The sequence below is a fragment of the Pundamilia nyererei genome, unplaced genomic scaffold (assembly GCF_000239375.1).
Source record: "Pundamilia nyererei isolate P.nyererei 1_Seehausen unplaced genomic scaffold, PunNye1.0 scaffold00004, whole genome shotgun sequence".
In the NCBI taxonomy this organism is placed as follows: Eukaryota; Metazoa; Chordata; class Actinopteri; order Cichliformes; family Cichlidae; genus Pundamilia; species Pundamilia nyererei.
In genome coordinates, this window is record NW_005187405.1 from 7,793,880 (window position 1) to 7,819,099 (window position 25,220).

The 25,220-nt window shown below is 40.2% G+C and overlaps 2 protein-coding genes across 4 annotated transcripts in view; both read right to left on the reverse strand.

The window, feature by feature from the left end:
* LOC102215106 (RING finger protein 11-like) overlaps positions 1 to 2,245 on the reverse strand; it is a 7,283-nt gene extending 5,038 nt beyond the window's left edge. The window contains exons 1-2 of the mRNA XM_005721436.1: positions 1,628 to 2,245; positions 1,070 to 1,239 (exon numbers count right to left, since the gene is read on the reverse strand). Coding sequence (XP_005721493.1) covers positions 1,070 to 1,239; positions 1,628 to 1,750 — 293 coding nt within the window. The 5' untranslated portion in view covers positions 1,751 to 2,245. The remainder of the gene's footprint in view (positions 1 to 1,069; positions 1,240 to 1,627) is intronic.
* Positions 2,246 to 5,559: 3,314 nt separating this feature from the next.
* The window catches only part of LOC102215393 (voltage-dependent R-type calcium channel subunit alpha-1E-like), a 75,513-nt gene continuing 55,852 nt past the window's right edge, over positions 5,560 to 25,220 (reverse strand). Inside the window, exons 27-51 of one of the 3 annotated variants that reach the window (XM_013912666.1) lie at positions 22,518 to 22,577; positions 22,309 to 22,415; positions 21,867 to 21,878; positions 20,650 to 20,746; positions 20,394 to 20,554; positions 19,254 to 19,391; positions 18,930 to 19,131; positions 18,680 to 18,844; positions 16,342 to 16,452; positions 16,173 to 16,253; positions 15,811 to 15,930; positions 15,628 to 15,693; positions 14,022 to 14,113; positions 13,713 to 13,887; positions 13,498 to 13,625; positions 13,138 to 13,234; positions 12,730 to 12,835; positions 12,481 to 12,588; positions 12,295 to 12,395; positions 11,125 to 11,228; positions 10,943 to 11,039; positions 9,229 to 9,333; positions 8,660 to 8,792; positions 8,336 to 8,490; positions 5,560 to 7,381 (exon numbers count right to left, since the gene is read on the reverse strand). In XM_013912666.1, the coding sequence (XP_013768120.1) occupies positions 6,857 to 7,381; positions 8,336 to 8,490; positions 8,660 to 8,792; positions 9,229 to 9,333; positions 10,943 to 11,039; positions 11,125 to 11,228; positions 12,295 to 12,395; positions 12,481 to 12,588; positions 12,730 to 12,835; positions 13,138 to 13,234; positions 13,498 to 13,625; positions 13,713 to 13,887; positions 14,022 to 14,113; positions 15,628 to 15,693; positions 15,811 to 15,930; positions 16,173 to 16,253; positions 16,342 to 16,452; positions 18,680 to 18,844; positions 18,930 to 19,131; positions 19,254 to 19,391; positions 20,394 to 20,554; positions 20,650 to 20,746; positions 21,867 to 21,878; positions 22,309 to 22,415; positions 22,518 to 22,577 (3,246 nt within the window). In that variant the 3' untranslated portion in view covers positions 5,560 to 6,856. Of the gene's footprint in view, positions 7,382 to 8,335; positions 8,491 to 8,659; positions 8,796 to 9,228; positions 9,334 to 10,942; positions 11,040 to 11,124; positions 11,229 to 12,294; positions 12,396 to 12,480; positions 12,589 to 12,729; positions 12,836 to 13,137; positions 13,235 to 13,497; positions 13,626 to 13,712; positions 13,888 to 14,021; positions 14,114 to 15,627; positions 15,694 to 15,810; positions 15,931 to 16,172; positions 16,254 to 16,341; positions 16,453 to 18,679; positions 18,845 to 18,929; positions 19,132 to 19,253; positions 19,392 to 20,393; positions 20,555 to 20,649; positions 20,747 to 21,866; positions 21,879 to 22,308; positions 22,416 to 22,517; positions 22,578 to 25,220 lie in introns of all 3 variants that reach the window. The other 2 variants (XM_005721437.2, XM_013912669.1) reach the window with 2 other exon arrangements.

A 25,220-nucleotide genomic window follows, 5' to 3' on the forward strand; every position in this document is an offset into this window, starting at 1 on the left:
TTTTTTTTTGCCATGATATAATAGTGTGGCTATACAACACAACTTCCTGCCAAAATACTAGTGAATCATGTCTTTTTGCAACAACAGTTATCTTTTGACCTCTACAGTGGCATCAGCAGTTGTGTTGTGTGTACTCTGTGGGTTTCACCAACCCAACTGTCAAAAAGATCCCACAACTGTCTGTAGATTCCTTTGTTTTTCCAATCCTATAAAAAGTTATAGGTTTTCTGGGTGTATGTGGTGTCATCAGATTTGTTCTACACAATGTCAATCAAACCTAATGTACACAACAATTAATACTAACACTTCTTAACTCGCTTTTTAATTTTTGAAACATAGCTCATTTCTAAAATTCCAATGCTGTCTAGCCAACGAGGTATAATAGCAGTCTGCTAACAGCTACTTAGGAGCTCTGTCACTGGGTTTAACAGCAGTAAAGAGACAGATGGGGGATAAACTAAAGAGACCAGAGATGCTCTAAAAAACCTGGGACCAAAAGAGGACGTTTTTCAGTTTTGAAAACGGACTGTGGTTTTGCTTCATTTCTGGTCACTGTTACTATGTTGGACACAACAGGGAACCAGCTGAGTTAAAGGAAACATGTTACTTAAGGCTAACAGATGTTTTAACAGATGACAGAGTAATTTGTGCCACAAAAGTTGAAAGAATAAGTACAAATGCAGTTTGTTTTCAAGCTAATGAGCCAAATTTTGCTTTTGTTTGAAAACAGCTGCAACATCACATCTGACCTAAACAGAGTTTACTTCATACCCTCAGATTTTTAAATTGATTGTTTATGTTTTATTATATCTAACCTATAATATATATACATTTCAGACAGAATAATTTTCTATTATAAGGACACACTCCTGCATTAATAATAACAATAGTGTGACACACTGTGAAACAGCCAAACTCCTAAACAACTTTGTTACGATGTACTCCTGAGAAGCAACCAGCCTGAGATCCAAAATGTCTATTCAGTTCTTAGGTTAAAAAAATGCAACCCTGTGGACCGCACCCCTGCTTGTTGTAAGCTCATCATATTTCAGAAATGTAAAATGCTCACTCTCTGATCTTCTTCTCTGAGCCGTCTTGCCCTCCATCATAAACGCCCTTAGGGAGGTGCTGGATCAGGCCAATGCGCTGAGCTATGCGGATCTGCTCTTCTTCTGTCAGCTGCGTGACCAGACGAGCCTGGCTGGGTGTAGGATGGTACATGGGCATGTGAGCCTGCTCCTGGTAGCACAAACAGGAAAACAACAATATGAAACCAAAACATGTGCTTCCCCCTATAAGCTAACTGTGTGCCTGAAGAAAGTGGTCAGACTAGATTAGGCTCTGTGCTGGGATAAGGTGAATAATGCAGCAGCTGTCTGGTTTGACAACTTTTGATAAATGCCTTCTGTTAACACATACTAAACGTATGATTACTTCTCAAAGGGCCACAGATATGAAACTGAGTTATCCTTTGTTATCACCACCTACTGCATGTTAGCATGTATGTTCTTAACTGACATTAACCTCACAAACTATGATGTTACTCATGTGTCGGGCATGTTCCGCTCCCCTCCCCCGGCCCTTTTGGATTAAAGCACCTGGAAGTTGAGACTCAGCAGCTGCTCACCTGGTAGGGCGGAGGTGGCTCCAGGTCCGGGTCTGTCCCGTCACCGAAACTAGCCCTGTCTGACTGGGATTCGTGGAGCAAAGAAATGTCGTCTGCTGTAGGAGACTTGAGACAGTTACCCATGTCGTCGTGTCCTTTCCTGACCCACGCCAACAAACAAGATATTTGCTGCTAAAGTTGCCCCCCTTGGCTGTTTACTTTCTACACCACAAACTGTTTAGTTACTGTTCAGCTAACTACCGCTGTGGGCACTCTTTACATGCTTATCCGTATAAAACTCCTAAGTAAAAGTTAAATACTAATAGTCTCTCTTCATGTTTAGTTGGACCTCCACCTGAAAAACAAAACAAAGAACTCCCCTCGCTAACGACAGCTAGCAGCTGAGCTAGCTACTATTACGCTAGCCAATTGGGCGACTTCCTCTATAAGTATCGCTCATTCCTGTGTAAGACTCGCAGTCTCTGCAAAATATCTACTTCAGCTGTAACTTTGGCCGAGTCACTCAGCTGTCTGGGTGTCTGAATGTACAGACATTTCCGCCCTTTAACTTCGTGAGTATTATTTAACAGTTTGCTTCCTTGCTAGCTCTTTCTTCAGCCAAAGGATATGTTATCAGTCCGTTTCATATGACGTAGGTTGTAGTTCTGCATGCTGATTGGACATAAAGCCAAAGAAAAATAGAGCCAAAAAAAAAATAACTATTAAAAAGTATTTCTAAATATTTAATCGCTACAAAAAAGACTATATTAATATGAAGGAATACTTATAGAGTATTACAAGTATATAAATAACCTTTTTTTGAGCAGATAATTACATTTAAAGTCCTGCTTAGAAGCTAATGGTTTCACTTTCCACACAGCTAACACTGTAATTCATTGCAAAAAATCTAATTTCCAGTTTTGGTGCATGCATGTGCATTATATATTTTTTACATTATACTTTTTTTAAATACATAATGTAGATTTTAGAGCACAATGCCTATATATGTTTAGTCCATGACTTTTTAGCTGTGTTACAGCCCTCTCGTCTCTGGCTACTTAAACCTCATCTGAAGCTGAAATTAGGTAATATGTCAAATAGTTAGGGGAGGGGTTGGGAACATTACTGATACATCTGGGTGCACCTTTTTCCACATGTAAGGCGTTAACAAGTTATTTGTTATCCAGAAGGGGGTTTTGTTTGTTTGTTTTTTTCATTTGTTAGTTGCATTTTAAATGATTGTATTTCACGTGTGCACATGATTAAATGTCTCACATGACATTTAGTCATTTGGGACTAGGTAACAGACTTGTGGAACAACTACAGAGAAACTTTTCCTGATAATATTTCTTAACTTTCTCTGAAGTAAGTTGTTGTAAGGATATAACTTTAGCAGTAATATTTTCCGCAGTGTTTGGACTGGTGCTTCTAATAAACTGAGTGCACCTATTCAAACCCTTCTTTCACTCTCTGACCTCTTTACAGCCTCTCTTTCACCAGACTCTCTATTTGCAAACACTGACTTTATAATATATACACAGGAGACCCCATTATTACATTTCATAGTGACTCAGAGAGAAAAATAATCAATGCACCAAAGAGAAAATCAATTTTGGGGGTGAGGCTAGCTTTTGCTAGCTCAAACAGTACTGTGCAAAAGTCTTGAGTTACCCGTTATTTCTTTATATTTTGCTTCCAAGAATCCCAGACCTCCTTCTAATTTTTAAAGTAGTCTTGAACAATAGATCATCGGGCTTTTCAAAGGTCTTTCAAAGTTTGTCTTTGGATATTGGCCAAGGATATTGGTGGGAGTCCAAGGCAATAAACTCGGGTAACACTTTATAATACGGCCTGCGACTAAGAATGTTATTCCCCTGTAATCAAATGGAATTCCAGTGTATTTGATTTGAAATGACCCTTTTTGCAATTATATTTACCTACAAATATTTAATGGTAGATACACTATAATAAGGGGTTAACAAGTTGGGTTGGTGTTACAGGATACTCAGAAATAATTATAATTTAAATTGTGCATAAATCATTTTAAGTACTGTGTAATTTCCTAGCAATTTAGCAGAAAGACAATATTTCTCCATCTTTCATTATAAATATGTTGTACTTTTTGGGATTCAGACCATATTATGGAGTGGTTTAAATTTCCCCAACTTCCAGGTATTTTACAGGAAAGGAGACACAATTATGTAAGTAATAACTTAAGTACAGCATAACTAATTTTAAATAGTTTGTTAATCTTGTAGAGAAACAATATTTCTCAGTCTTACATTGTAGGTACGCTGTACTTCTCAGGGAGTGGGCTTGAATATGAAATGGATTAATGTTATATTTTTGCATCTTTTTTTTTTACATCATCATTTAATATTCATTATGTTCAATGAGAATGATGGATTTTCTATAATTCAGTTTACATTTTTTACTTACTCTTTCTTACAGGATAATATGTCTCTCCTTTCCTGTAAAATACTCAGAAGTTGGGCAAGTTTGCCTGTAATACACAAAAGTACAGCATACCTTTGAGTTAAGTACTTATGGTCCAAAATGGGGAAATAGTGTTTGTTTTTCTGCTAATTTACCAGGAAATTATGCAGTTCTTAAATTTACATATGCACTACTGCACTTACAGTTTAATTATTTGTTTCCTGTAAAAGCCTGACTTGTTACTACCTTACTCTAGTGTTCCTACCTTCAAGCATTTGTATATTAATATGATTTTCTTTTGTAATTTCAAATAATATACATTGAAATTCCACTCAATTACAGGGTATTTACACCCTTAGTCACGGGCCATTTTATAAATGCCAGGGCCAGCTGATAAAGCCTCTGTGAGAAATTGCACCACCCAGCCATCACGTGAGCTATTGAGGTCATCTGAGGCAAAGTGTCAATGGGCGCTGGAAGGGATCTTAGGACTACATTGTAGGTGGCTGGCAGTTGATCAGCCACCATCTATGGCAAGGATGGTCATTCACACTGGGCATAGTTGGCCTCCTTTACTTCTCTCTGTCCAAAAATGTGAACAGTGACACCCTCTAAAGAGTGTCCTTTCTCCTTTAAAAGCAGGTGTACACCTGAGTCTCATCCTGTTGAGGTGGGCCAGTGTCTTACAGGGGTTTTATCTGTTGGCCCCAGTGACTCCTTTTTTCACTCCTTAGCTTAGGTGGCAATTCAAAAGAGAAATAGTTTGTTAGTGACTCTTGGGACCATCTCCAATGCGGCACCCCACACTGGGGGTTTACAGCCTGGAACTCTCAACCATCTGAAGCCTCTTGGATGAGAGGCGAAATGGCTTCAAAAACTTACAAAAGTCCAATTGCCTTCTTTTCAAGCTCTCAAGGAGTAGAGGTAGTGTAGGTGGAAGAGTTTAAATACCTGGGGTCAGCCATCCAAAGCAATGGACAGTGCGCAAGAGGTGGAGAAGAGAGTGGAGGCAGTGTGGAGCAGGTGGAGACAAGTGTCAAGGGTGATTTCTAACAGATGAACAGCAGCAAGAGTAAAAGCCAAGTTTTACAAGATGGTAGTGAGAACTGCTATTGTGTAGGTTTAGAAGAAGACAGCAGGCTGAGCTGAAAATGCTCAGATTTTCACTGAGAGTGAGCAGGATGGACAAAATTAGAAATGAGTACGTCAGAGGGACAGCTCGGGTTGAGCGGTTTGGACACAAAGTTAGAGAAACAAGGCTAGGCATGTGCGGGATAGTGGATATACTTGATGAATCATATCTGTATTTCCATGTATGTTAGCACGTTTCAATAAACTTCTGTGCTTGTTTGCTGTTTTCCTTGCAAAATATGTACTTGAATTAAATGTACAGACTGACAGTTTCCAGTTGCACTCGGACTGGTTTTTAATTGCAGTGCTCAAGATGTCACAAAGCTTTCTGATGTCTCACTTGGCCTCCTAAATGAGAAATAAAAAGATAAACAGTAACAATGGCAACTTGTGAACACCTTTATTTGTATATACAACTATTTTACACATAAAAACCCACAAAGTATTTGCATTCCAGGAACTCCAAGTTTTTGGTTAAGTGAGTTTCACAGAATTGGCCTTCATCAGGCAAATAAAACAAATACACAAACCTTAAAATGAGTATTTTCCAAGGATTCCTTTACGTTTAAAGCTCATCAGCTGACACCGTTTTCATTTTTTGTCTCTCACTCTCTACATAATACAAACAGCATAATTTCTCTGTACATTATTTGTAAGTAATAGAGCAATGTGGAGATTTGAAGCAAAATGCATCGTGGTGTGTCTGCAGTGTTCATATATGGTTCGTATAATATTCACAGTTTAAAAAACAAAAAACAGAACAAAACTGAAACTACCGGTAGATGAAAATATTTTGTATTCATGGCAAACAATTAAACATCCTGTTTAATTATGGTTGGGAAAAATTCTCATTTAAAGGATTTTTTTTGGACTGGTAAAAATAAAAGTTTAATACCATCTCCAAAGGATAATTAAAAGTCTGCAAATATCTGAGGTTCGGTGGTGGCATGGCTTTACATAACACTGCATGGTGAAATAACAAATAAGCATCATATTCTATGTTATTCTATAACTGTATTCATTTCTCACAACTTATTATGTTCAATAGCAAAAAGAAAAAAACGATGGGGGAAAATCAGGCAGTTTTCCCTCCTCACATTCATTCATACTGTAAAAAAAATCCAGCATCATTGAGTGTTACTTATTAGTATCCACATTGTCTGGTAAGTATCAGATCGCCTCCTCACGATGGCTTGCTGTGTCGATCTGGTCTAATTTATATATGGGGATGGTGTAATGATCACAATGTATTTACAAAACAATAGATTTATAAGAAAATGTAGTTACATATTCACACACCCCACAGATAAATACTGTTTAGAGCAACACTGAATCATTGAGCAACATCTCCAGAAAATGAAAATACCTATTGACACAAATGACATAATTTGACCCATCCATTTGTTTTTTTGTGACATATTATTACTCTCTATCATCAAGTACAAGTCAGGAAATAGACCTTATTTATTGTCAGTGTTCTGTGTGAATTGGCAACTACAGTTTCAGGAAGTATTGTTCTTCGTCATTTTGGATTTTTTTTTACCAAACATCCAGCGGGCTCGCGGCCTTGAAGCACTGATGCAGAAAGAGTCGCATTAACCTTCGCTCTGGATGCGGTCGTACAGCGTCCTGTGACATCTCTCTGGCATTCTGTTTCCTCCGTTCATGTTGCGCCTCCTGTCCCTAGCACCTGTCGTCCTCCTCTGTGTCGCTTAGAGGGTCACAACTAGCGACTGAGGTTGTCTGTGCCAGACGCTTTCGAAAGTGTCCGTTGGGGACTTGCCAGCCAGTCCGCGAGCGTGGACGGGCCGTGCTGATGGTGTTTGAGCGTCCCAGGCTGCAGGCCACGGCCGCCTCGAAGGTCAACGTTTCCATGGGACCAGAGGGGTCTGGGCTGTGGTCGTCCTCTTGCAAAGCCAGGAAGGGCTCAGAAGGGTAGCGTCGAGGTGGGGATGTGCGCCGGGTGGCCTCGCTTTGCCTCTCCCCTGGGACACCCTCTTGGCTCTTCCGTGTGGGCTTGCTCCGCCTCATGGTCTCAGGGCTGCCCGGTTCATCCTCATCTTCACCGATGGAGGCTTGTGTGCGACACACGAGGGGGGAGTAGGAGATGTGAGGGCGAGAGCGGGTTGGAGTTTGCGATAGAGGTCGTCGGCCACTGGGAGTGCTGGACTCAGATGTGGATGGCATCGGACTGTCTGAGCTGTTGCCCTGAAAGTGAAAGTAAAGAATAAATTAATCAACAATCGCCAATAACAACATTTTAAAGACAAAACTTATTATGTTTTACGTTTTTTCTGCCCATTTTGAATGTGTGGCCTGCTCTCTTGATTTACATGAGTGGTGGAAATGGTCTTCTGCTGTTTTCAGAACAGCAGGTGATTTTTCTGATGTGTTCTTCTCTTCTTATCAGTATTTGGGTATCCACTGTACATGATGGTGAACCCCACTGCACGGGTCTCTGAATTGTTAAGTTAAATTGTATATGAATGAATAGACTCTGACCATAAAGGGATGGGCATGGTCATCAGAAATACTCAGGTAAGATGTGATTTTTAAATGATGCTCAGATGGTACTAATGGGCCCAACTGATCTGTGCATTCATGTTGATTCTTACCCAACCGTCCAAATGTTACAGCAGAAACTGAGACTCAATAAACCAGGCAACATTTTTCCAATCTTCTTCAATTTTGGTGAGCCTGTGAGAATTGTAGCCTCAGTTTCCTGTTGTTAGTTCATAGGAGGGGTGCCTGGTGCAGTCTTCTGCTGCTGTCTTCCGCTTCAAGGTTCAGAGATGCTTTTCTGCATATGTTGGTTGTAAGAAGTGGTTATTTGGGTTATTGTGGCTTTTCTATCAGCTCAAAGCAGTCTAGATATTCTCGTCTGACATCTAACATCAACAAGGCATTTTCTTTCAGTGAACTGCCACTCACTGGATATTTTATCTTTCTCAGGTCTGTAAATGGAAAATTATAGTAGATCAGCAGTTACTGAAATACTGGCACCAACAGCCATACTACCTTCAAAGTCCTCATTCTGATGCTCGGTTTAAACCTCTGCAGATTATCTTGACCATGTCTACATGCCTAAATGGATTGTGTGGCTGCCATGTGATGGGCTGATTGGATATTTGTGTTAATGATTAGTTAAATAGGTATACCTACCTGTTTATCTTGGGGATCTGCTCGTTCTACGCTCGAGGATCGTGAGGGCTGCAAGCTTCTTTCCTCTGAATTACAACGAGACGTGTCTGGAGACAGGAGGTGGCAGCGTTCCTTGGAGCGACCGCGCTCCCTGTCGCCACGCTCAGAGCGAGAAACTAAAGGGACATTCAGGAAAGAGTGCAACAGGAAATGCAAAAATACAAGGGAGCAAAAAAGAAAAAGAAGAAAAGGAAAATAAAGATATAAATGTCATAGGACTACATTCAATGCAGCTCTTCATTATCTATGAACACAGTTGCCTAACAGCAGGCGAGCAGGACTAACCAGCAGCCTTATAGCTCTTGTGACGAGGTCGATAGACTCGCTCAGGGCTTTTCTCCTCTTGCCAAAGTCCATTCACACATTGATCTGCAACAGTGGAGACTGATCGCTTCATGGAGCCACTAGAAACCTCTGCCTGCTTGAAGTTAAAAACACACACAACAAACATAGAAAAACAGGGCACAAACACAAGGAAATAAGTAAGCATACTTCTGTTACCACCAGATTATTTGATCCAAACAATAAAAATGATATTTCATGCTTTAGCCAGTGCAAAAGTGCAGTGCAGCCTAAAAGATTTGAGAGGTTTAGTCTTTCCTTTACTCTGTGGTTGAAAGTAATTGTCATAACAAGATGAGGCAACAGCATTCGAAGATCACAGCCCGTTCTAGCAACTCATTGGACCTTATTCAGCCTCCCAAAGTAACAAATGTCGAAACAAAACTCTACTGATCTGAACTTCTCAGCATCACGTGCACTTAAGGAACGACAGACTTTGGCATAAGAGCCCATGCAGCCCCTGACGTCCTCGAGATCCAGCCCAGAAGCCGTGTCATGGGAGATGTGTGTACCTGCGACTCTACAGCCAGACGAGGCATGGAAGAGGCCCGCACACACAGGCCCCTCCCTAGTGGAAGCTCCAGTGGGGCTTCAATCCCCCTACTGCACTCGCCCACCTAGGTGTGTACAGAAACAAGAGAGGAAGCGCAAGGAAATACAGAGCACCAATCAGGCTCATCCCTGCCAGGACTCCCGCTGTGTATGGACATCTTGATTAGGTGAGAGGAGGGGCAGACAAGCCATTTCATCACTGACAAAAGTACTATCTATCAGAGCCATCTCCATCGCCATCCAGTCAAAAGCCATTCCAGCCAAAAACAGACGGAGAACTTGCAACAGGAAAACTGACTTCAAGGAGGAGCAGAAACAGAGTGCGGTCGTAAAAGAGGAGCAAGGAGTGAAGAAAAAGAAAAACAGACAACAAAGATATCAGCTCACATCGAAAAATGGACTTTTTCAGCTTGGAAGTGCATTCAGTCATGCATGTTTAGGTGTTAATGGCTATACAAACAGAGCCAGACAACGCCTGTCTGAGGGCCAAACGCATTCCTCTGCAAATTAAGTATTCCAGATCAACTTTATATCATTCAACTGACAAGCAGTAGAGACCATTAAAACCAGACAGTAGAGACACAGCAGACATCTACAGTTTGACAATCTCCCTTTGCTCTGACTCCAACTTCCACAGGAATAAAACACAGGCGCACAGAGAGCAGCGATGCGGTGCCCTGCAAGGCACTGAGAAAACGGCATCAGTCATCACATGTTTATACAATTTTTGTGGCGTTACACCTAAACAAACACTTTGCTTTATTACATTTTTATGTAAAACTCTTTGCTGTGAGGACAGTGATTCCCAAACTGATGGTCAGGATCCTGAAGAGGTTACAAAATAGGAAGTGCACAAAAGAAAAGCTGCATTTTCAAGTTATCTCGTGTTGGAGAACAGCATGCCGTGCCATCAGAGCCACTCTGCGAAACTGCTCATAAAAATTAAAATAAACAAAACAAAAACACACCTTTATTCAAATTTTGCTGATCCCACCTTCAAGGTGATGCCAGTGAGCAGCGCTGCCAGTCTGAGACAGTGAATTCATTCACTGGGGGATGAATTCATGGTGCAAACCTCCATGAATGTTCAACAAACATGGTTCTGGTGGAATTGTGATTTCTTCCACTGAGAGCTGCTGTTTGGTTGCTGGTTTGCAGCTGGTTTCCCAGCTCTTATGCTCTGTTGATCCTCGAATAAAAGACAGCCAATTTGACACAGAAGATGATGTTTCCTTGCTAAGCAAGTTTAGAGTTTGAAAAAGGAGTTTGAGGGAGAGATTTTTAAAAAGCAGTTGTCCTGGAAGTGATCCAGAGGTGCACAAAGACATGATGTTAAGAGGGAGATCACATTTAAATCAGGTATGATTTTTTGATTTTTGATGGCTGGAGTCGCTGAATTTTTCGATGACACCTCTGGAGTTAAAAGTAAAAGATATAATATATGCAATAAAGTATTTGCTTTTGTTTATTTGCTCTGGCATATTAAAACTAAGCAGCACACTGATGCTACGGTAACATTTATTCATAAGATCAAAGCAGCAGAAAAGCTCTGCTTTCAAGTGCAAATTACTCTGAGTCAAAAACTACATAAATTAAAAGGTCAGAGCATTGCCAAAAAGCCTGCCACGGGGATAATGTTTTATGTTTTACAATTATATTGGTCCTTTGTCTTACCAGATTCTGTTGACTGGTATCAACGTCAGAGCTCATGGGCTCCAAAAACAGCTCCTGAGGTGAAATGGGGCTCAAAGCCACAAAGCCTCCCCTGGTCCTGTGTCAAGATGGAGAAAAACAGTAAGCAAAGGCATTCAGAATCACACATAAGTACAGACTGTTGCAAGCATTTGCAGACTCACAGGGCTGAACCAGCACTGTGCGGCATCATTGGCAGTGGCTGGTTAGACAGAATGTCCTCGGGGAGAGCAGAAGCATCCAGACGCTTGAACATCAAGCTACTCTTCTGAAATGAGACAAATACAGAAAAGACTGAAGACGTCTTCGTGACAACTTTGTGTTAATTTAGCTAATTATAGGCCAACCTCCAACCTTTCTTTTATCTGAAAAACTCTTCAAAGATCAATTGTAAAACAGCTAAATGATCATCTGCAGAGCAATGTTTTATTTGAAGAGTTTCAGTCAGCTTTCAGACTTTATCACAGTACAGACGTCACTTAAGTGAAGGTTACAAATGATCTTCTTATGTTCTCTGACAGTGGCTTATCCTGTTATCCTGTTTAATACTGTTGGCCATAATATTTTATTATAGAGATTAGAGCATGCTATAGGTATTAAAGGTACTGCGCTGCAGTGGTCTGAATCATATCTAATAGACTCCAATTTGTTCATGTAAATTGTGAGTCTTCCTCACACTCTCAGGTTAATTATGGAGTTCCACAGGTTTCTATGCTGGGACCATTTCTGTTTACAAAATACATGCTTCCCTCTCTCTTAAATCGCTCTTTAATCTCTTAATCACCTAAGACTGAAGTTATTTTATGGTGCTAAAAATCTTAGAAATATGGTGTCTAATCAGATGCTTACTCTAGATGTCATTAACTTGGCCTCCATTAACACTGTAAGGACTCTTGGACTAATTTTAGACCAGGATGTGTCTTTTATTGTGCATATTAAACATATATGTAGAACTAAGGTCTTGTATTTGCACAGTATGTCTGAAATGAGAAACATCCTGTCTTTAACATGGCCAAAGAGCAAGTACTCGCTATGAGGGAAAAGCTCGGACACAGAGCTGCTCTGAACACTTCATTTTTGGCTCTGTAGGACATCGGTGATAGGAGATATCATTAATATGGTCAAGAATTTTTTTAAGGAATGGTAAATAACAAAAGAAACCTAAACTTAAAGCAATCAGGAACTCGATATACAATAGGTCCCCTTTAAAGGTCAGGTGAGATGGCTTACTCTACCTCCTGAACAAACTGGGTGCAAAAAAAAGTAAATTTATAAAAAACTAAAGTTACAAAAAAGAAGGTGTCACAGAGTTCATAGTGACGTGCTGAGCAGACCTGAGCCTCCAGCTGCTGCCTGAGCTTCTTGGCCTTGTTCTGTTTGAAGTAATCCATTATCATCATCGAAGCGTAGATCTTCCCGACCGTCATGTCAGTATCTGTGAGAGCAGGAGCACTCCATTAATTGTCACTGCTCATCTCTCAGCATTACAGTGAGAATCACCTTCTTAGTTAGAGCCAGACCTTTGTTGATAGGTACCAGTAGGTCCAATGTCTTCTGGGGCAGATAAGGCCAAATAATACTGATCTCCTTTTGCAGCTCAGTATCCAGAGCGATACGGTCCTCACCACCTGAGACAAACACTCACCTTTAACCATTTTTTTTAATGATGCACTGTTGACGGAACAAAATGTGAAATCTGAAGACATTAACTGCTCAGCAAAACAAAAGAAAAGCAGATAAATGATAACTAAAGCAATCACAACCCTAACCCCGAGCTATTTTGATATCCAGAGCTGTGCGGATGAGTGACATCAGAGTTGAGGTGAAGTGGACAGTCATATCCTCATCCACGGGCATGTTCATCAACACTAACCTCTGCCAGAGACAAAGACAAAGAAGGAGGGAAAGTTGCTATGTTAGACCGTAAACCAATACCTCCAGCGACCTTTTAAATCACATAAAAACACACAGCAGCCACACATATGCACATAACCACTGACTTCTTTAACTTCACAAAGACCAATCATTTGCTTTCTCTACATTTTTTAAATTGAAAAACTGAACAAAGTTACTAGCTGCCATGCCCTTTCTGTTGTGTGTTATATTTATTTTATATAACCAAACTCTCACTTTTCATTTTATCTGGCCTTTCCGTGTTAAATAAAATGTTTTCATACCTTATAGGCGATCTTAGCAGGACATTTTTTACCCAGGCCGAGGGGTGGTGACATGTGTGTTAACATCTCATACATGGCCGTGTAGTGGATGCGGCCGCTTCAGAGGGAAAGCAAAAACGAGAAGTGAGGGGATGTGCAGACAGAAGATGCAAACAGAGCAGACTTTTCTTCTGAAAGTATTTAGAATGATTGAACTAAATGCCACTGTGGACTTGATGAAAAGCAGCTTGTGTTCCTTATGCTCAAAGATCAAAGCATTCACATTTATGCTCTTTGGCTGCCCTCTGCTGGATAAATACAGTACCTAAATGTTGATCAGGTCTGCTTCAAATCACAAACTGATAAAAGAGCGAGCCTCACCACGCCAGTCGATCATATTCCCCCCAGATTCGGACAAACTCATCCAGGTGATGGGGACCCAGGATTGAGGAATCTCGTGTCAGGTATTCAAAGTTATCCATAATCACAGCCACAAACAGGTTCAGCATCTTAAAAAACACAAGGGCAAGAACCTAAGAGGAAAGGCACAGCAGACTGCAACACACCTGAAAAGGCAAATTTTTGTTGGTCCTGACCAAGAATGAGCTGAAGAAGATGAAGGACACAAAGTAGCAGTAAGCAAAGTCGGTCCCACAGCCGCCCTCGTGGTCCGGAGACATAGTGAGGGGGGCGATGGAGGGGTCTGGTTCACACTCCTGCCCTGACAGACAGGACAGCATGATCTCCTGCCAGGACTCCCCTGTAGCACTCCTGGTGGTGTTAACACAAACAAATATCCAGCTGACATCTGACCGATAACACATTCATATATGATTAACACCAAACACCAACAAAGGAGCTTTACTCAGAACAGCGGCACCGCCTAAATGTAGTTTTGAGCTCACCTGAACAGGAGCATGAGTGCGCTGAAAAATGTCTTAAAATTGTTGTGCTGGTTGATGTGACTCTCGTCATTCAGCTTGATGTTTCCAAACACCTGCAGAAAACAGCTGGCTTCAGTTAATTCATAGTTTTTCCCGGACAGCTGCTAGCTTCTCCCATAGCAGCTGCTAATCTTCTAGAGTTCAAACATTAAAAATATCCACATAACACACTAAAACAATCCTAAGAGGTGAGACCAAGAAACAAACTTTAACAACAGGACTAAATCAGTAAATCACACTATAATACACAAAATCTCTGTCTGTGCGTTTGTTTGTTTGTTTGTCCACGAACCCCTCTTAGACCATCTGGAGACGAGAAACCAAACTTGGCAAACAAGTACATCTTAGACTCCTGATTGTTTTTATCTATATGAGAAAGTATGATGTCATCATGAGCCCTAACAACCACGTACTGTAGCAAAAGGGAAAAATTCACTAGTTGGGACCATATCCTGTTACAGACTTGACAGCATTTGAAGTAGATAATGGCAGACGGCGTGAGCATGAATTGAGGCTGTGGTTTGGGGATATAGACATATATAGACAGAGAATCGGAAGGAGCGTGTATGAGGTGTGGTCCCACTCCTGAAATTGGGATAAATTATCTCCAATTACCTATTTTTTAAGCATTTACGCACCTATATCACCTTATGAAAGTATCTTGTCATTTACATGTCATGACAATAGCATCTAATTTTGATCCACATGTATATTACTATGCCCTTAATTGTATTTATATAGCACCAACAATCAAACTTACACTGCCTGACAACCATCTAGCAATAGACTATAATGACCAGTTTCTAGACTTTGTGCAACACACTTTACTAAAGCGTCCTATCCTTTAGTTTTACAACACTTCATGTATATCCTAAGGTACTAACTACTGCTAAAGATTGGCATAAATTACCAATTTTGGCACATAAATACATCTTTTTATTTTTCTCAATGTGGCCCAACAGCATGAACAGGCCAAACAAAAATGTGAGCAAATACTTGAATTCAATTCAATTCAATTGTATTTATATAGCACCAAATCACAATAATATTTGGCTCAAGAGGCTTTATATTATTAGGTAGAGCCCTTACCATAACAGAGAGGAAACCCAACAATCAAACTACACCATTTGAGCAAGCAACTGGCAACAATAGGAAGAAAAAACTCCCTTTTAACAGGAAGAAACCTCAGGCAGAACTAAGCATAGTATAAAAAATGGCTTAAAGTAACTAATGGATGTACAGAAACCGTTAAGATCAAACTAGCTCATACAAATAACAGTGCAGACACGAGTAAGTACTAAATAAATATCCTGAATATGATGTGCGTGCTTTTTGATTATTCTATACTGTACATGACCATGATGTTTTCAAGCTGTGGCCCCACTGATAGGGCACAGATATACCAGGAAAAAATATGTACAGAAATTATGCTAAATTAAGGAGAATCCTTCTTTTTATCGATAAAAACTGTTGGGTTGGAGGAATAAATAGTAACAAGCAGACCTTAAGTGAGAGCTACGAGTTTGTTATGATATTTGTGATGTAGTTTAATTATCGAAAATATTACCTGCATTCCAATTATGGCATATATGAAGAAAAGCATGGCAATAAGAAGACAGACATAAGGGAGAGCCTGGTGGAGAAGAAACAGGAAATACAGTTTATCAAAACTTCTTGTAATTTGTTATAATATCTTAGAGCATATTAGATACATCTTTAAAATAATAAAAAACAAAGGTAGTGGGAAAACCTTAAAGGATTGTACGAAGGTCCACAGCAGAATACGGATGGTGTAACCCTGCCTCAACAGCTTGATCAACCTGGCAGTTCGGAAAAGCTTCAGGAAACTCATGTTGATGGTGTTCACCGACTGGGACAGACGTGGTTGGAGAGAGGGTGACCGAGAGAGAGAAGGAGAGAGAGACAGAGAGTGGCAACAGAAGGGAGAGACAGGATGTAAAACACAGATGGCGAATTTCATCACAACATGACTTAAGTTGTGTCTGGAGGAAGGGTAACACACCAGGAAGCTTGGAAAGAAAGTATGCTCTTGTCTTTTTATTTTAGGGTCACAACAGTGTGAAAACGAATGGTGCCTTGGCAGGGGCTTACCTGTAAATCCACAATTATCTCTGTGATGCTGCCAAGGACAGTGATAAAATCAAAAATATTCCAAGTATCTCGAAAGTAGTTCTGCAGGAAAAAGGAAACGCTTCGGTTAATTCCATCGCACATGGAGAAATTCAACTAAATGTGATCTAAAGTCTTTTGTTCTGCTCACCACAAAACCAAACGCCATGATCTTCAGTATGCACTCCATGGAGAAGAGGACAGTGAAGGCCGTGTTTAGGTGTTTCAGGACTGTATCGTAAGCTGCCGGGGCTGAGTGGTACTGCAAGAACAAAGAAAACAGGCCCAAAGGTCAAACTGACATTCAATCAATCAGTTATTACCATAATTAGTAAATTATTGGTGACATTTTGGTGAGCATGACGAGCATAATTTTAAAGGTCATAATGATGGATTTGCAGCTGCCTCTCTAAGTTTAATTTCAGCACGGTATACAAAGAATTAAAACGGACGGACAATCCATATGAATAGAAAATGTGTTTACACACACGTATTGACAGTTACATTATCTCTGTGTTTATGATTTGGTGGCTCCAAAACCTTCTCTTGTGACAAGGCAAGCTTCACAACACAGCTCACATATACACAACACATGAACGTGAGCATGAAAAGTACTGAACAGTATTGTTTTAAAAACGTTTTTCTTTTCTTTTATTGTGTAATTCAACCTTTCCATTGATTGAAGAGTGCAAGGAAGAGAAAAGACAACAAAACAAACTGAACAAAGGCACCTAACAGTAAAAAAATAAGACAGATCAATGGAAATTGAAGGTTTCTACTGAAGTTCAATTAAAACACAACAAAAACTGTTTTGCTTCTTTTTCTTTTTTCTTCTTCTTCTTCTTTCATTCTTTTTGTATGGATATTTTAGTTGTTTAAATATAGAAAAAACAGAAAAATATATGTAGTGACAAATTGCTGAAGTTGATGGTATTGTATAGTGATTCCAAAATGTCAATTAAAAATAAAAACACAACAAAAGCAAAAACAAAAATAAGACAAAACTTTGTAATTACAGGATTTTGAACTTCAGGAAAACTCAAACATTGATTTTAATCATTTTAAGAGTTAGACAATCTCAGAAACTTGTTAAATATCTTGATTTGGCTATAACTAGATAAATAAAGCATGGGGGACTACGACAACCATTTTCTGTTAAACAGAGACCCCCTAGCAACCTCTGGCTGCCAGGAAAAAATGTGTAATCCTCAGCTGGTTGGGGAGTGTTTGGTAGTTTATAGTTTGTATGGAAGACGTCGACTTGTCTGCAAACACTCATCAACTACTGAGCTTTAGTGAAACTTCAGAGTGAAAGTTGTGGCTTACCGCTGCAACCAATAAATTTCAAAAGGTGCAACTTTTACTTTGAAATCGAATGTTTGCATTGTGCTTTCTGCACTTTCACGACCGCTCTGTGAGTACTTTGCAAGTATTTGCAGACAACTCAGCATCTTCCATGTAAACTACGGTTTCTGTGGTAATATGCTAGTGACCAAAGTAATTGTAAAGCGATTGTTTATTAATTAATTAAAATTAAATTAAGTAAATTTACTGAATACCATACAAAGTAAATCTTCTCTTATGTCTACTGCAAGCCTTCCAAGGTTTTCTCTCATAGTCAGCCATCAAATTTCCGCTGTAGCAAAAAAAAAAACCCCAGTCCCTGCTTTTAGGTATAAATCTTCAAACTTACACACTGTGTACAACCAAGCAGCCACAACACAAAAAAGAACAAAAAAAAACAGGTAAATAGCATTTTTTGTTACAAGAGCTGCAGAATAGTCAGTTCTTGACAGAGGAAAAATAGGAAGGCTGTGATATATGAGCAACACGGCCAAAACTGTGACAGCAAGACAAGAGTATCAGCGTCCTGTCAAAATACCAGATCTCGTCTGTTCCCGCTATGCAGCACTTTGTATCTAGTGAGGTAAAAATGAAGGACTACTGGTAAACCTGTGAGGCAGCGGAGGTCATAGAAGAGCAGCTACAGCAAAAAATGCTGAAAACCTTAGCCAGCTGGGCTATGATACAAAGTGCATGTGCTGATCCTTCACTGTAAAAGCGCTACAATGGGTGCATGAATGTGAAAGCTGGAGTATGAAGCAAACGAAGAAGTTGGCCTCATCTGACCAGTCTCATGTTTTTTGCATAAAGTGACAAAGAGTGCTGACTTGGCTTGTGGATTCCAGTCTGCTTGAGCATCTGTGGCATCTTTTAGAAAAAAATATATAAATGTGATCTACACACAGGACACCTCCAGAGGTCTTTTGGAGTCCATGTCTCCTGGGTAAGGACTGATTTGGTGGCACAGGTTTAAAGTCACTTCTCACTGAGGCTACTTAGAGTTTACAGTTGAGTTTCAATACTCTGCAAGTTGATTTTTAAAAAAAATCTGGCATGAAATTAAACCAGTGTCTCTCTGGGCCTTTGGGAAATCAATCTAAAATGATTTGTGATACTGTTCCACATTTACTGAATGAACCACTTACCTTCATCATGAGAACAACAGTGTTGAGGGCGATCATGACGAGCACAGTGTACTCAAACGAGGGCGACGCCACAAAGTGCCACAGTCTGTACTGAAAGGTCTGTCTGTTCTGGGGCATGTAGCGGGTCATCGGCTTGGCGCTGATGGCAAAGTCAATGCAAGCCCTCTGATGGAGAGAAAATGAGCATTATGTGTGAAAAGATGATGCCTAATTACTTGAATTTGTGTGAAATGCTGTCACAGCTCCGTACCTCATTCTTCTCCAGACTGCACTCCTGAATCATCTTGTCACCCTGCTCTTGGAAAGTGATGATGATAAGAGCCACAAAGATGTTGACGAAGAAGAACGGGAAGACCACAAAATAGACCACATAGAAAACTGACATCTCCATCCGGTTCCCCCGACTCGGCCCCATGTTCTCCTCTGTAACATCTGTAGAGTGCTGGAGGACCCTACATTTAAAAAAATCATATTACCTGTGGTTGATTCATTTATAGCACATATAAGTTATAGAAAGTAATTTTGTGCTGAGAAAAACTGAGCTGAAAGCCTATAAACACGCAAGGAGACATACTGAGGCCACCCCTCTCCAGTTGAAACAGTGAACAGAGTGAGCAGAGCCCAGCAGACATTGTCATAGTGAAACTCGTGTCTCTTCCACTCTCTCCTCTTCACCTCCTTTTTGTCTCTGCTGTAGTCAATGTAGTAGCCTCTGTGGGGAATAGAATAGCCCAGAGGTCATCATTTCACTTAATTCACTGATTAGACCAGCGGTTGTAACAAAAAAGAGAAGCATTAAAGCCTTTGTTACAAGTAACTGTTACTCTCATGCTATTCACTGGCATCTGCAGACAATGACAGACTATCTGAGGTTATATAAGAAATAAGCAAAGCTGCACATTTGGGCCCTTTTTTGTAATTTTCTGCTTCATTACTTTCAATTTGGAGGATTTTTTTGTCAAGGCTTGAAGTTTTTTGCATTTTCTCTGATTGACGGTGCTGTCTTAAAAGTCGTGTTTTTCCCCTTTTTAAAATGTTTTTATATGTTTTATTTTCTTCCTGTTGTGATTTTGTTGGGTAGGTTTCCTTCAAGTTGTTTAAAGAGTTTAAAACCACGTAATACTCTCCCATAGAAGGATTTATATTGATTTTGCACCACAATACTGCACAGATTTAAAAAACAAAAACAAAAAAACAAAGCCATATATATGGTGTAAGATATCACACAGAGTCAGTCTTAGTCATAACATCTTCAACCCGGTTCAGACAGCTCAGAAATGAGAATGAAATTTTAAATAATTTCTTCAGAAAAGTTCTCTTGCATGACCCAAGCCTTAGCTGTTAGACAGATGGACTCACATTTGACTGTAGAATCTGAGATCTGAGCATCTTACCCTCTTAAATCCTGCGTAAGCAATAATGATATACTTAGTGTTTTCACAGGACTGCATGGAGTCCTGTATAAACTTTCTTCCACACATGGTATTAGTCTTGTAATCTAACTTGAATAAGCATATTCCAGGAACTTACTGCTTTAAACCTCTTATAGAGCTTAACTCCTCATATTCATATTTTACATTAAAAATGATCTTGCGTGGCAGTACAAGTGCATTTTGAGTGACAATGTGTAGGAGGAGTTTCAGATATATAAAGTATATATATTTTTAAAAACACTAATGTAGGAACAGACGAGGGTGAAGCGGAGTTCACTCACTGGCATTCCTTCTCTGTATTCATGGAGCTGTCAGTGCAATAGAAGAACCTCCCCTTAAAAAGCTGCACTGCTATGACAGCAAAGATGAACATGAAGAGCTGGTACACAATGAGGATGTTGAAAACGTTCTTCAGAGATGTGACCACACAGTCAAAAACAGCCTGCGCAGGAGAAAGACAAATAAAATCTGTCAAGGACTGGTGCAACAACACCAGAAAACAGAACAGCAGACTGTTTGCAGATGTCTGCATCACACCTTGAGTTTAGGAAGTCTCTTGATGGTTTTAAGGGGTCGCAGGACTCTCAAAACTCGGAGGGACTTTATCGTCTTGATGTCTCGTCCTTTGTTGTTTCTGTTGACATTGGAAATGTAGCACTGAGAAACATAGCTGTACGGTCAGACTGATGCACACAGACAAGTACAAAAACAACAACAAAAAAACACAGTAAAAACTGAATGTAAACACAAATGAATGGGGAAACATTCAACTTGAGGGTGTATGTTTGGAGCTTGACAGATTTCAGCTGTAAAATATTTGATCATTTGTATTTTTTCAACCCTTAAATCAAATATTTTAGCTGATTCATTCAATTACACTAGTAGTTTGTGCACGATTATTGTCACGGTCCTGAGACTGTGGACTCAGTGTTTTTCTGTTTGTATTAGTTATCCTTGATTCCATGATTTGTTTTGATTCTCTTGGTTTTGGTTTCTGTCTCTAGTATTCCTAGCTCCTAGACCTTGAAAGTCTGTGTACTATGTCAATGTGTTGAGTTTTGTCTTGTCATGTCAGATGACTCCCAGCTGTGCTCTCCTCCTGTTTCACATTCCCTAATCACCTCAGTATGTATTTAAGCCCTGTGTTTTTTTTTAAGCCCTGTTGCATCCTCCACATTTGTTGTGTGTGTAACCCTCGTCTTCTATCGCCAGGCCAAGCAAGGCATCCCATCCCAGTACAGTTAAACAATCCTAGTTTGAGTTTTTGTTTTTTGTATTGCCAGCAAATAAAGCTGCCGCCTTAAGTTAATGTTTTGTCTCAGAGTCCTGCACTTGGATCCAGCCACTGCCAGCCACACAGCTCATCGTGACACTCATGGCTTCAAATAAATATATTTATTCTATCAAAGTTAGATCACACTGAGAATTAATGTTTTTATCTTAATATTAGCCTTGTCGTGAGCTGTGTGTGCATATACTGGAACACTTTTGTTTTATGTTCATTTTCATGCAAAACTGATGACTTGATAGACAAAATGACTCATTATCAGCATCCCCCCCCCGATACCTGCCAGGCTCTGCCGTTGTATGAGTCAAATGTCAAAATGTGACAAAATCAAAAGCAAACAGACAAAAGGCAGACAAAAATATATATTTTTTAAATGTAGAAAACAACAAATCAGAAGATATGAAAACATGAAAAATATGAGTGGCTTATGGGGCACATTTACATTTAGTGTGACTGAAATTTTTACCCCATCACATTGCTGGGAGCCCCAACAGTCATAATATCCACAGGAACAACAGAGAAAAAAAAAACGAGGCAAAAAAAAAAAGAGATACACTGTGAGCAAAGCTCAAAGGATCACAGCTATATCAACAACAGAGAAAATAACATACAATTCTCTACATTACAACAAAAAGCACAAAAAGTTTAGTTAGTAATGTTCGCACTCAAAAGTAAAGAAACAAAACGCTGCGACACACACTACCCATGTTTAACCACACCACCTAAATTACACAGAGAAAACAGTTAAATATGAGCTCCGCGCTGTACAGGTCTTCTCATGCCTCCATACTTGCAGCGTGCGAGTCTTTGAGGGAAAGTCGTTTAATACAATACTGTATTCTCAGAAACTGTTTGCTGCAGTGAATCACTCATTAGTCATCGACAGGCAGCACTGTAATGTGACTCACGTTAGAGCAAAAGCAATCAGAGCTCCCACCACTACAATGAAGTCCAGCATGTTCCACATGTCTCGGAAATAAGAGCCATCGTGTAGAATGAGACCCTGGTCTATCATCTGGGGGACGAACACACACATCCACACAGATGGGTTACAAACTGGCAAAGGTGAAGTCTTTGAAATTGCGATGAAAGAAGAGAAAATGTTTCAGCCACCCACCTTGATGATCATTTCAAAGGTGAACACTCCAGTGAAGACGTAATCAAAATATCGGAGCACCTGGATAATTTCAAAATTAGGGAAAAAAATGACATTTTAAAAGTTCAGTCCAGAGTTTGAGATTTTTCTGAGGTGCATTTAGTATGAGTGACGGTACACACAACCACACGTAAAGCTCCTCAAGAGTAAATCAAATTTACATTTTTCCCATCCTGCCAGTGGCAATGAACTTGCTAGCATCAAGCTGGCATGATTCATCCACCTTAATGCTTCAGGACACATCTTCTTAGAATGAATCAGTACATTTGTGAGCGGTGTCAAAGTATAGCTCCAGGTAACCAACTCAATTACTCAACTGAGAAAATTATAGACAGAAATTCTAATTACTCTGTGTGGCTCTGGGTCACTTTGCATACTTTGACACACAAAACACATGTTGTTTGGTGCTCTAACCAACCCAGATATTCCTCAAGGAGACGCTCCAGTAATGTCGTTTAACAATTCCATTCAGCTGAGTGACTCATGGGGTCAAAATCCTTCTGCTGGATCCTACATTCCCCAAAATTCACGTTGATGGTACCATCTGTCAACTGACTCCACAAATAATCTTAATAACCTTGTTCTTAAAGCTGTTTTTACAAACTAAGCAGTGCTGTAAGTAAACTTATTTTTATATGCAAAACTGGCAGAGTGCCCCTTTAAGTTCTTTTGTTGACCTTGAAGAGTACTAAGATCCACACAACACACACTCTGATGGCTCCACTGACTGCATTGGGGTTTTTACCACCTGTGTTGGGTTCAAAGACTGCTGATTTAATGGGATTTCCCACACAATCATCTCTACGGTATACAGGGAATGGTCAGAAACAGAAAATATCCAGGGAGTGTTGGTTTTCTGAACAAAAATGATGCCAGAGGTCAGTGGAGAATAACTTAAGCTGTTAGTAAGGGATCAGTAGCTCAGTGTCACAAATCGGGGCACACAGCAATGACTACAAGGGAGATGCACACAATTAAAATGTTTGATTTTTAACAAGAAAATAAGTTACACTAACCACAAACTGTGTGGTCAGTACTGTCAGTGGTGTAAATGAGTGCATGAGTGAAGAGATGGCATGTGCAAGGTTGTTTAATGCAAGAGAACAAACGAAGGAGTAACCAAAATCCAAAAAGGTGTCTCGGGGAGAAGAACCGCCCAGGAACTGAGCTCTCAGGGCCCAGATGCTGCCAGTGTTGTTAGTTAAAAATAAGCCACACCTCCTCTCCAGTTCCTGTAGAAACGCACAAAAGACCTGCCACACGCTCAGGCAGGTAGGAAGTTTGTTACATTTGTTACAACCAAGGTATGGCACAAGAGCATCTCTGAATGCACAGTTCGTCAGCAAATGAAGTAGATGGTCAGAAGACCACGCCGGGTGCCCCTACAATTCGTACAAGCTTACTAAAATTGAACAATAAAAGATTAGAAAAATGTTGCCTGGTCAGAATTTGACATTAGCGAATTGAAAGCATGGATCCATCCTGTCTTGTATTAAAAGTGCAGGCTGGAAAAGCATTGTCTGGTCTGATGAGTCTTGATTTCTGCTGTGACATTTAACTGGTAGGGTCAGAATTGGCACAGACATCAAAGCATGGATCCATCCTGCCTTGCAGGCCAGACATCCTGAGCTGGCGGTGATCGTGTAAAGGTGTGAAATTTTCCTGCACTGCAGTCTACCATTGCTGCCGACCATGCCAATCCTTTCACACCACAATGTACCCATCTTCTGGTCTCACAAAGCTCAAATTGTCTCAAAATGGTTTCTTGAACATGAAAAGTACACCACTATACTCAGACAGCCTCCACAGTCACCAGTTCTCAATCCAACAGAGCAGCTTTGCAATGCAATGAAATGGCAGTACAGCGAACAAGTCTCCAGCAACTGTTTGACGCTATCATGTCAATATGGACCAAAATCTCAGAGGAATGTTTCCAGCTCCTTGTTGAATCTGTGCCACTGGAAATTAAGGAAGTTCTGAACCCAACCCAGTAGCAGCAAGTTGTAACTAATGAAGTGTCCAGTGAGCATAAGTAGCCGGGTACTTTCAGCTGCTCCTTCACTTCCCAAGGGGTCCCCCCAGCAGATGGATCCGCATATTTGATATGGAACAAATTTTAAGCCAGATGCCCATCCTGATGCAATCCTCCCATTTTTTACAGACTTCGAATGAGCATTAGCAGTACACAAGCTTTTGACCCCTTGAGGCTTAAACTGGTGCTTTTCCGTATGTCAGGTGAAGGTGTTAACCACCATAGAGGCACTGGTGAGTGAGAGCAGCTACTGTGCAAAATCTAAAATGACTCGTTGATGGGGATTTGTGCCTACTTTTCATTTAATCCCTTAAATTACGTGTTTTAACCTGATGTTGTTGAGCACTTGTCAGCATTTGTTGACTTGACTGACTCGACTTATACCCAAGCACAGTGTGGATTTTACTCATATGTCCTTATTCGGTCACTCTTGACACGTTCCATGCTACTTAGATGAGTGAAAAGTCGTGAAAAACAAACTGCGCAGCTATCAGGCTGCTTGCCACCTTGTATGTGCGCGATAGCAAATGTGTCACAGCACATTGTTGCTGACACAGTGTTATGTCAACTAGAGATCAAACCTAAAAGACTTGCACTGAACTACAGTTTCATGAGACCATTTCAGGCCATCT